At 27.0% G+C, this 12,517-nt stretch overlaps 1 protein-coding gene across 2 annotated transcripts; it reads left to right on the forward strand.

Moving 5' to 3' along the window:
- Positions 1–4,441: 4,441 nt before the first annotated feature.
- Positions 4,442–8,931, forward strand: LOC8276582 (50S ribosomal protein L24). Of its 2 annotated transcripts, none has more exons than XM_002532925.4 (6): positions 4,442–4,582; positions 6,136–6,226; positions 6,333–6,428; positions 7,384–7,487; positions 7,602–7,738; positions 8,522–8,931. In XM_002532925.4, exons 2-6 carry the CDS (start codon positions 6,167–6,169, stop codon positions 8,602–8,604), a joined length of 480 nt encoding a protein of 159 aa, XP_002532971.2. In that variant the 5' UTR covers positions 4,442–4,582; positions 6,136–6,166; the 3' UTR covers positions 8,605–8,931. The 2 variants fall into 2 exon arrangements, with proteins under 2 accessions (XP_002532971.2, XP_015583176.2); XM_015727690.3 differs by lacking the exon at positions 4,442–4,582 and adding an exon at positions 4,598–4,730.
- Positions 8,932–12,517: the final 3,586 nt, after the last annotated feature.

Here is a 12,517-nt window from a genome sequence, read left to right on the forward strand (position 1 = left end):
TTATTCAAAGGTTTGTAGTTAATCACCAACATAGGTGTTCCTCTTTCTATCTCACTATTTTTGTTGATATAGAAGGCTGCACACGACCAGGGGGATCTGGATTTGGTAATTAAACCCTTTTTTCTCTAAATCTTTTATTTCTATTCTACAATGGCTTTCAAAGGTTTCATTCATTTGGATAGGTCTCGCTTTGGTAGGAATTTGCTTATCGCTAAAATCTTTTTCATATGATAAAATAGTACACTTGGACATAAAAATAAAATCAACTAAAATTGAAGACTTGAAAATTAATAAAAATTGGTTACCCAATGTCAATTGAATATAAAAAATATTTACTTTATTTGGAATTTACAGGTAATTAATTTCATAATTAATACTCACCTTATTAAAAGCATACTTAATACTCACAAAATGAAAAGTTTTGAAATATTTAAAAATAGTAATATTAATATTAATGCTTTGATAACTCTTCAAGTTCACAAAGTAATTAATTTCATTATTAATACTCATCACATTAAATGCATACTTCTTCTTCTTAATTTTTATATTTTGTGGTTATTGATAAAGTAGGTATAAGTTAAAACTACAACATATGCAATTTATATTTATTAGTCACAAAAAATTAAGTGTTAAAAATTTAATAAATAAATAAGCTCACTAAATAAACTTAAAGATAAAAAAAAATTGAATAAAACAGTACCTTTGAACATAAAAATAAAATCAACTAAAATTAAAAATTTGAAAAATAAAATTAAAAACCATACTGTTGTAATTTACAAAAATATATATGACATAATAAAAATAACAAATTAGATTAAAAAAATATGAGCATTTCATATACTTTTTTAATTAATTTTTGTTTAAATGCCTTAATACATAGAGCCTTATAAATATAACTAATTAGAAAAATGGGCTGAAACATAATAAATAATTTAAAAAATAAATGATAAGTTGTCCTTTTTAATAATTCAGAATTTAAAAAAAAATAGAAAACATAAATTTAAAAAAGCACAAAATAAATTATGAGCATTCAGAAAATGAATGTGTTAAGCGATAAATAATGAAATAAAAATAAGAAACTATTACTCATAATGATTACTAATTATGCTTATCAATAAATGATTGAATCCAAGGCTTTTCATCTTTCTATCATTATAATTATAATTTATAACGTAAATTTTAAACCAAAAACTTTTCATCTTACATAGCATTTATTTATGCATACTTATGGATATAACATTATATAAATATTCCTATATCAATGACATATTTTTTATTCCAATTAAAAGATAATAAATGATAAATGTAATTAAGAAACTATTATTCATAATGATCACTAATTATATTTACCAATAAATAAGGGAATTCAAGCCTTTTCATTTTATATCATTATAATTATAATTATAAGATAATATTTTAACCTAAAACCTTTCATCTTACTTTTTTTATATATTTATGTATACCTACCAACACAATAATATATAAATATCCATACAACAATAATACTTTAAAAAAATTAAAAAATTACATAACAATCCCTTAAAATCTCCATTCACTTCCATAAAGGATCTAACTCCTCATAGAAACAGATGACAAACAAGGATAAGACTTTTACAAGTATGGGAGGCAATCAACACCAAGAACAATAACGAAGTATTAAGTCTCGAGATGATATCCTGTAAACAATTGTTTAATGCTACATAGTATATGTATTAATCATATATCTCTCCTAATGTAGAACACAACAATTCAAGCAAGTAATCACAAAAGCCAAATACAATGACACAAGCTTAACTTGAAAGAGGAAAAGATTTATGTCATCTAGAGCTTTAAGGTTGGATCAGCATTGGTAAATTATAGGCTCATTGCAAATGATTATAAAATCAATTTCCTCTTTACTACAAAAATAATTCGACAAGAAGAAGCAGAATGCAACATTCCTTTACACAAGTTTCAGTTTGTTGATTATACTACCATTATTAAGAGATGCAATGACAATATGATTCTAACAGGTATTAATCAAAATTCGTCTACAAAGATTTAAGAAATAAAGGAGAAAACATCTTTTTAATTTTAACTAATCAAAATTAACATGGATTGCATATGTCATAGGCAACCTCACGACCATGAGCTAAAAAAAAGATATACAAACTAAAAGTAGAAAAAGAACAAAATTTGAACTTGAGTTGCTACTGGAAAGGTAACCACCTAAATAAGTAAACATATATGCACATAAAGTTCATTAAACAATTATTATATACTTTTAATATTGATTTCATAAACTATTTATATGTGCAAAAAAAAAAAGATCTAACAAAGTCAAAGCCACATTATGAGATGCTTTAGCAAAATAATTAGATACAACTAAAATTACAAATGCTAATGAACAATGGATTTTCATTCTGATAGCGGCTACAATAAAGAAATTTATGGAATCTCCTTCAACACAACTTTGACATCTATGCATACTCCTTCTTCCCAATCTAGTTATTTATTAAATTATAATGTTATCAAACAATAGAACAATATACACTTTCTTTAACGACTGCTAGCCGAGTCCATATCAATTTAGATATATCTGAAGCTAAATTATTGCGCAGAAGGTAAAACATGTTAGAATGATTTATTTTATATTGTTTACTATAAAACTCTACTTTTTAACCAAATTCTAACATCAATGTCAGACACAGAAAAAACTTTAAAATTTTGCCAACACCTAGTGCATAAGAGAAACCATTAGAGCATAAATGTTCAGAAACATAACAACCATAGAACAAATAAAGCAAACCATATATGAATTTGAGACTCAGGTAATTTAAAAATATAAAAACTATATTTAACTAAAATATTATTTTGTAGCATTACACCTTCTCACTTAACTATAAGAGCAAACATTCATTGTCAATGCGAGAATAAGGCGCATCAACGACACTTTTGGTTGGTACTAATTAGCTTGTGACATTTGTAGAAAGAAATTGGAAAACAAAGATTCCAATTATTGGTGCGATGATTGCTTCAGAAAATCAAAGGTCCCAACTCCAAGATATATGCATCTCAATATATTTCAAAAAAAATATTACAACTCACCTATTAACAATTATTTTCCAATCATCTACATGTATAAATTGCAAATTGAAGTTGAAGACTCTATAGAAGTTGCATCTTTAGTCCTTTTTTATAAAAAAGGCCAAAATTTATTGGATGTACCAACAATGATTTTACTAGACAAACAAGACCAACGACCATCTGAACTTCCACCATTATTTTAAGAAAATTGAAGCCAAACAATTTATATTTTAGATTAGATTAAATGATTACAATCTTAAAAAAGATTGGAAAAACAATACAGTTACAATTGTTTTTATTTCTAATGACCAACTAGGGGAGTAATACAACCTGCAAAAAAGTAACCAGGTAATCAAATTACTTTATTACATACATCTATTTAATATTGCATACAAATCCAATAACACTGTCTTATTAGAAATTACATAAAACAAGATATTCACTGAAATTGCGAAAACACTATAAATAAGCCAGGTAATCAAATTACTTTATTACATACATCTATTTAATATTGCATACAAATCCAATAACACTGTCTTATTAGAAATTACATAAAACAGGAGATTCACTGAAATTACGAAAACACTGTAAATAAACCAGGTAATCAAATTACTTTTTTTTTTTCAGAATTTTATTAGATAAAGATATTTTTAGTGTATTTAAAAAATACTGAAATAATATTATTTTATAAAACTAATTAAATGAAATAGATTAATTATTTTTATTCTGTATTTTTATATTTAATATTTATAAATTGAATAATATTATATATTTTTATAACAATTAATGTGTTTTTTAAAAAATATAGTAAATATAATTAATAATACATGAAAATATAATTAAAATAACATTAACAAGCTCATTTAAAAATTTTAATAAAAATAATAAAAAATAAACTATTTGAATTTTATAACAATAAAAAAATGACTAGAAATAAAAAAGAAAAATAATATTGTAATAATTCTATTAAAAAAATTGATGCTAAAAAAATATTGACATATTAAAAGAATACTATATTACAATTTAAAAAAATATAAATAAAAATTATTAACAGCTATTTAAATTCTTATAACAATGAAATAGTGAAAAAAATAAATGATAAAAATAATATTATTATAGCATAATATTAAAAAATACTAATAGAATATTAAAATAATATTATAATACAACTTCAAAAAAAAAATATATAAAAATAAAATCTTGCAGCATTTTTGTCTGTACGATTTTCTTTAAAATTATTATAATTATAGAAAATTATAAACAAAATTATTTCTATTTTCTTTAGAAATCTAATTAGTATATATTAATTGTAATTTTCTTTTAGATCTCTTAAGAAATTAAAGATTATATAAATTGAATAATAATTTCCTGCCAATCCAATTCCCTTCTTTCTTTAATTAAAACTTTTTAAACTATATATTTTAATTTAATTTCCTTTCCTTTGTTCCCTACCTGCGCCTCCACAGTCTCACACTCTCTTCTCTGTCTCTCTCTCCCGCTTCGCTCTGCTATTTCAGTAAGCTCTTTGCTTTATTTCCCGATTCAATTTTCTTTTCTTTCTTTTGCTTCCTTTGCCTACTTTTGGGGTGTGTTTGGAAAATTGTAATACTGAAAGCAAGAATTCAGTTTAGTCGAATCATATTTAGTCGAAATCCTCATCACTGGTAAGCTTATAGTTGCTAGAATCAATATTTTCAACTTAGAAAACAAGTCTCTTCAAAGATATCATACTATATGTTGACAATCAGTTTGCAAGAATTCAATTTAATTGATTTTTATTCCAAACAAGGCCTTGATTGTTTATTGTTGTATACACTTCCTTTTCCAAATCTTAATAATACTAATGGATTTCTCAGTTATTGGCCATGGGGGAAGTAATCAAATGCATTTACATGATGGGATTTTTAGTCCAAATTTTATATTATTTTATTCTTTGTTAGCTTCTGGAGCATTAGGTTTTAATTATTTTGACAAAGCTTGTTAGGGTTTTGGCTACTTTTGTTGATACATTGCATACATAGTGTGGTATACATGCATGAAGTTATGCAAATACTCATGATGAAATTGTTATTCTTTTCTTCTCCATTGGCTACTTTTGTTGATACATTGCATACTGTGTGGTATTCATGCATGAAGTTATGAATATACTCATGACGAAATTGTTATTCTTTTCTTCTTCTAAATGTTATTATGTCACTTGAGATTGTTAGTACAAAGCTTGAATTTATCTATTACATACTTGAAATATAATTTTTGTTGGGTTGTATTGTATATAGACCGATACTGTATGGTCAATTTTGCTTTATGGACTAGGATATGAAGAATTGGATGACTATTTTATTCTTTTTATCACCATCTCAAAATTAATTTATATAATTTGTTGGTTTGCAGGTATACGAATATTACTGTTTATTTAGTGTATTACTGTTTTTTTCTTAACAAAAAAAAGGCACTTAGACATGAATTCAGCCTAAGTGATCCTGATGTTGGAATACTAACTGCATTTAAGTTAGAATTAAGAATTGATAATGATAGGAAGTGCAGATCCAAGAAACTAAACCAAATTGAACTGCACAGTTTGGTTTTGACTTTTAGTTCAGTTTCCTTTCCTGTAGTGTTCATTTTGGTTCGATTTTGGTTTATTAGGAGTTTAGTTAGTTCTGCACCAAAAAAACTGATGCTTACCTGTAGTAATGATTGCCGAGGAGAGTTATTGATACCTTTTAACCCAGTTAAGTAGGTGTTAAAAGCCGACTGCAAGGCCACTGGCAGAATTTCAATGCTTTAACCCTCTTAACCATTTCCTTTGAATTATCACCAACACGGATTAGAGGAAGAAAATCCCTTACTTGAAAAAGAGGTTCTTAGATCTTTCTTTTCAAGGTTCTTTTTCTTGCACTCGTTTTTTGGCTCATCTCTTTCTATTCTTTTAGCTTTTACAGCATCAATTTTTTTGTTTTCGTATTTGCAGTTTTTTGAAGTATGAGGAATTCTTTTGTTCCCTGTTTCTTATCTTTTGCCTTTTGTAATTAATAGCAGAAGAATTGTTAATTGTTGTGATACTTTCAGGTACTTCTATTAATATCTTTCTCAGTTGAAAATGGGTTGGAAAGCAGCTGAAAAGCTAATCAGGCACTGGAAAGTACTGAGAGGAGATAATGTAAGAATAGTTTTATAATTCACATCCTATCCTGACTCTATTTTTTCCTCTTTACTTTTACAGATGATTAGTCTGTCTCTTTTAACTAATTTGTTCAGATTTGCAGGTAATCATAATCAGGGGAAAGGATAAAGGTGAGACTGGTATTATTAAGCGTGTCATTCGTTCTCAAAATCGAGTTATTGTCGAGGGAAAAAATCTGGTAATGGACTTTTCTGCCTTCTTATGTATGTTTTATGACTAATTTGGTTCCGTTGGAGATATGAGATTTCTGTTTGACTTGAGAAACAAGAATTCTCTTATGTTGCAATGGTGTATTCTTAGAATGCTTAAAATGTACGAGTTTAATGCTTATTGCACCATTTTGTTGGGAGATTGAATAATACTTTTTTATTGTTTGTGCTGGCATCTAATTTCATTATTTGTTGATGTAGTGCTTATGTATCAGCTACAAATTTTTCTGCCAAAATGCTTTAGTAAATTTGATTGTTTATGCTTTTATCATATTCAATTACTTCCATCAATTAAAAGTGTATGAAACTTTGAAGTTGGTTCAAAGAAATGTTGGGTAACAATCAAGTGATTTAAAATTTAAGCAAACTAATTATGTGTCTGAGCTGATGAGTTCTCTCTTTTCCCCTTTTCTTTTTTCCTTAAATATAATACATATTACATTTTTCCTCATCTCATGTTTAGACCATATCAAGTTGTTTCCTGAAAGGAGAGAAATCAAGGCAAGTGCAGGATTAATGTTGTTGGCCAATATACAATGAGCTAAAAAAGCATTTTAATACATGTCAATGACTTCATTACTTTGAAGTTCAGCCCCAAGGATTTACACAAAAAAGGAGAATCTAGGATCAGGGCCTTAAAAATAAGAAGTAACAAAATTGTGCTCTACTAGAAAATGCCTTGTTCTGTTTATTTGTTTTTTCCCCTAACGTCTCTATATTTTATGCCATGTCATAGATTTTACTGTCCTTTCTTGCTGATCTTGTATCTCTGAGTTATAAGCTCAGTTTTGTTATATGTTTTACCTAATAATGAGATGGATTAGTGGAAATATTTTTTATTTTTTTAATGATTCTGTCCACTGGATGAGATGGAAATTATGTTCATATCAAATTATCCATAATCTTCTTCTTTTATGGATGTAGGTAAAAAAGCACATCAAGGCAGGTGAAGGTCATGAAGGTGGGATCTTCACAGTTGAAGCCCCACTGCATGCCTCAAATGTCCAAGTTCTTGATCCAGTCACCGGGTATGGTTTTGACTAAAGGTTTTTCATGTGCAATAACTGATTTTTTTTTTTTTTTTTTTACTTTCTACTGTTTCATACTCTTAGTCATATTTGAAATCTATGGCTAATATGCAGGAAACCTTGCAAGGTCGGATATAGATATCTAGAAGACGGTACCAAAGTAAGAGTCTCTAGAGGCATAGGAGCATCTGGGTCTATAATTCCGCGTCCTGAGATTTTAAAGATAAGGACAACTCCAAGACCTACAGAAGGTATAGTACTAAATCTTACAATCTTCTTTTTTTTTTTTTTTTTTCCCGAGCAATTTATAGGAGCATTTTTAAGATATCTTTTGTGATGTACATATATATTGAACATGATACAGCCTCAAGACATGTGGTGTAAGAATAGTAGTTTTCTAACGAGTAATTGTGGAAAAATATGCATTTATACTCTGAATAAATTCAGAACCTAAAGTTATACAATTTCTTTTGAGTAGTTTGTTAAATTAGAGATGGAAAAGTGAGTAAACCGTTGGAAATAAGCAGATGGTTTAACTAGGAAGGTTCTCTTATGAAACTAAATTTTTTAAGAAATGCAAAACTGAAAATATAGGTCAGCAGAAGCAACATGTTATAGTTTTAAATCACACGGTTCACTTCAGGATTCATGATTAGCAGAAAAGTAAAGGCTAATTTGTTCTGGATGGTAGTAAGCACCTAAGTTTCTGAGTTTTAACTGGCATTTCAAATGTGTTTTGAGAAAAGGGCCTGGCAATTGATTAGGGAGTTAAAGAGATTGATAGGAGTGATAGTAAAGAAAACTAGCCAGTTTCTATGAATGATAAACAGAGATGATAAAGTAACTTTACATGCAACCAAGCCAGGTTAATATATAGTTGATTCAGGAATTTAAATTTATCAGGAATTCCTTAAATTACATGACACTAAGCATCTTTTGGTTATATTTATGATGGTCCATAAATCTGTTTTGGCTCTTCTTTGAGCATGTCGACATTAACTTGATTGTTTACCTCTTCATTTCCCCCTTGGCAGCTGGTCCTAAGGATACTCCAATGGATCTTGTATTGGAGAGGACATATGACGCCAAAACTGGGAAGGGCATGCCTGACCTTTGAAGAAAACTCATTCAATTTTCTTACGGACATTAAAAACGTATTAATGGAAGAAGTTGCAGGAGCAGGTGCGTCATATAGATGCCAGATGTTGAAAATAGAAAAACTTAGCTGGATGTCAACCTTCTGATCTTTATTTCATTGGATCTTTTTGAAAATTGATTGTTCTGTCATTGATGTGTTCCTCACTCTAACATGCGAAGCCACAGCCACAAATCGGCCATCTCGCAAAGTGCTTAAGTTTCATAAATATGTAGGCATTGAACAATTGAAATCCTGTGAAAAAGATTTCTGATCCTACTTCTGGGATATAGGTCATTTTTTGAGCTATAATCATTTGCCAACAAAGTTTATTAGTTCCGCTCGATGTCTATTAAAACTAGCAACGGCCTAATGCTCTTGGGAGACAAAATGGTTATAACTCCCCTCAAATCCTCTCTCCTTTCGGGAAGGGATAGTTTTTGGGTTTATGTTGTTAAAATATCGTGTTAAGACTCCCTGTAACATATTATCCTCCTTGCATGTACTGCCAAATGTCAGTAGCATTTCGTTTGTGGTTCGTGATTTTTCACAAGGGCAGCAAAAATAATGGAGATATCACAAGTAATCTATTCTAGCTAATTCTTTTTTGAATGTTAAATGGATGTTTACTTTTTCTTAAAATAAGTACTGACAACATTTTCTCTATTTATTATTACTACTTTTACCCATTTTGGTCAATAATTGAGCAAAAATTTACAGGATATATCTTTCGTATGCTTAGTTCCGAGTGCTCTTTGACAACAAACTTGAAAATTGATATGTTTATAATTCTAAAATCCAAACTCAAAATCCACTTATTAAGAAGGAAATTACAGACATGAACAAGCAGATTGGTCAAATAAGATTTATTTGTCTAATATTCTATAATAGTTTTAGTTTCTTGTATTTTTCTATTTAAAAATTTATGTCTTAATATATATATATCATGCCATTTGTTTCTCCAGTACAATAGAAGGAATATTTTGTTTTAACCTATAATATTTGTCTTACAGCTAATAAAATATCTCATAATTCTGCCTATTCATTATCGATTCCACAAGATGAATGAGTCCTTTTATTTTGCGTATACCAAAACTTATTGTGAAGCTTGGATCATTCTAGCCAATACATAAACAAAACCCTTGAGAGGCCGGATTACCCAATTAAAAGAATAACTTCGTCTTACCAAAGGCACACAAACTATTACTGATACTTGCAACAAGCCAAAATGGTTGCAACATCCCATCTAACCCAACTCCCAACCTCCTCCTTATTTGGGAAAATGCCAGCTTTGTGAGCAACCATGCCATTTGACCAAACGTTGCTACCAATTCAAAATACATGCCACCCATTCACAATCCAACTATGCCTCCACCTCCACGTCCTGTCCTACGGGCTCACCTTGCTACTAACCTCACAAAATGAAATGTAATATAATCAATTATGAAATGTAATAAAATGTAACTCACAAAATAAAATGTAATATAATCATGTAACTTAATAATTATTTCGATAGTATGTTTGGTTATAATAAAAGAATATATGCAATGTAATATAATCATAATTTTTATTTTAATATTTTATTTATTTATAATAATTTGTATAAAACTACAATGTTAAAATAAATCATTTAGAGTTATATTAATAAAAAATAAATATAAATATAAATATAAAATATATTGTAAGTAATCTCGGTACATAACTTCCTATTACTCATACTTGATCCACTAAACTCTTTTATTAATATCTCTTAATTATGTCAATTATACTAGTAGGTCCTTATATTTTTAATAATTACTTCAACATTTCTGTCTTTTATTTCTGTTAAACTATTACGTCTTTTTAAGTTAAAAATAGACACTAAATATAAATAAAATGTTTAATATATCCCTAATGGATTAAATATTTTAATATCCCTGAGTTTTATTATATTATATTCATAGATCTTTATGTTTTCAAAAATTAATTTTAACATTCTTATCATTTTACTACGTTAAGTTATTACATCGTTCAATTAAAAATAAATATTAAATAAAATTAAAATATCAATTTAAATTCACTAATATTACTATTGCTATCACCCATTATAGTCAACTCCAAGCTTTGTATGTATAATTCTTCTATGATTTATTTATATATTAAAAAAATATGATTAAATTATAACTTTTTTTTTGTCTTAACTTAATATTAATTAATTTGATTAATTATAAAATATATTATCTTATAAAATCTTTTTATATAATTTTATATAAGATATTTTCTTTAATTAAAGTATCTTAGTGCAAATCTTGATTTCCTTAATTCCTATAATAATTTATAAATTTAACTTTTAAACATTGAAGTATCTAAATTTTTTTTTAAAAAGTGTTATTCTAATATAATTTATATCTTTTTATTTAAAATTGTTATATTATGAGTTTAGATTAATTATTTTAATATTTTTAAGAATGATGTTAAAACTAATTATTGAAAATAGAGGATCTAACGTTCAAATATAGATTTCTAATGGTAGAGTTAGTATTTTAAATAAAAATAACCGTCCATTTACAAAAAAGATATGATGAAAGGATATAATAATTAATTTTTTTCAAATAAGAAGAATATTAAAATTAACTATTAACAATAAAGGGACTATTAACCATTAATATGACAAAACTCTTAACCTTTTATTTTATCTAAAGTTCTTTATGTCTTTTCTATGAAATTATTTCTATTTCTCAAATTTGTCTTCAAAATAATACTATCATCGAATTCTCACATGACTCCTTATGGAAAGCATAACTAAGAATGATGTTTATGAGTGACCTCGCTTAAATGCCGGCCCTTTATCAGCAAATCATTGCTTTTTCAACCAGTAAAGCTTCTATTAAATGGCATGCTTGACTTGATTATTATTCTACTAAAATTTTAAACCTTCTAGTTTCTTCAAATCAACTTGAATTGTCTTCTTCATCCATTGCCGAATTCTCTTATGTAATTCATGTCATTGTAATAACATGCACAAGTTAACTTTTTCAAATTCCTCTCTCACTAGTTATGTTCCTTTTGGACCTATTTTCTTTGATATCTGGAGTTGATTGATTTAATCCAATGAAGGTTTTAAGTATCTTATTATATTTGTTGTTTTTGTATTTGGTTTTATTCCTTAAAAGGATAGTTAATGTCTATGATGTTCTTAGTCATTTATATAGTGTTTGGTTGAAATCTAAAAAATTAATGGAATTCATTTGCGAATCTAAAATTTATATATTTTAAATGGAGTTAAAGTTAATTTAGTATTCTAAATAATTAAATTTGTATGGAATCGGTTATTGCTAAACTAAATTCTAACAAAATAGGTAGAATTTTTAAATGAATTTTTATATTAGTAAGTTAATATACTCCATAATATAAAAATATCTCTTTCAATATTATTATTTTTATTTTTATCTTTTCTCTCATGTCTCTTTTTCAAATAAAATGAATTCTCTTACAGATTTCAATCAAACATAACATTAAAAAATTATTATTAAAAAATCTTTCAGAACAACCTTAATATCTTCTTTATTTGTTAATTGTATTTTCATCTTACAACTGTACCACATACACTTGAATGTAACAGGTTTTTTGAACGTCATATTGTTGAAACTAGTTTGGCTTTTCTTTATTGTGCTTTCTTATCTGATGAGTTTTGGAGCTATGCTTTTAAAACAACAATACAGTAAAATCTCTTTATAGTCATACACTTGGAATAAAAAACAATTTATAACTATGAAGATGTTATAATTTAATGGAGATTTAAGTATTAAATTTTTTTTTTTGGACTTAATACTTAATCTTGTTGATGAAATGATAGAAACCAGAGATAAAATACGTTAATATCTTATCAGATTATATAAATAAAATTATTGAGACA

Source organism: Ricinus communis, chromosome 5, assembly GCF_019578655.1.
Source record: "Ricinus communis isolate WT05 ecotype wild-type chromosome 5, ASM1957865v1, whole genome shotgun sequence".
NCBI classification, from domain to species: Eukaryota; Viridiplantae; Streptophyta; class Magnoliopsida; order Malpighiales; family Euphorbiaceae; genus Ricinus; species Ricinus communis.

Coding starts and splice junctions, on each gene's coding strand:
- LOC8276582 (XM_002532925.4), top strand. CDS start 6,167: ATGGGTTGGAAAGCAGCTGAAAAGCTAATCAGGCACTGGAAAGTACTG. Junction 7,488..7,601: donor GTTCTTGATCCAGTCACCGG/GTATGGTTTTGA, acceptor GCTAATATGCAG/GAAACCTTGCAAGGTCGGAT. Junction 7,739..8,521: donor AACTCCAAGACCTACAGAAG/GTATAGTACTAA, acceptor CCCCCTTGGCAG/CTGGTCCTAAGGATACTCCA.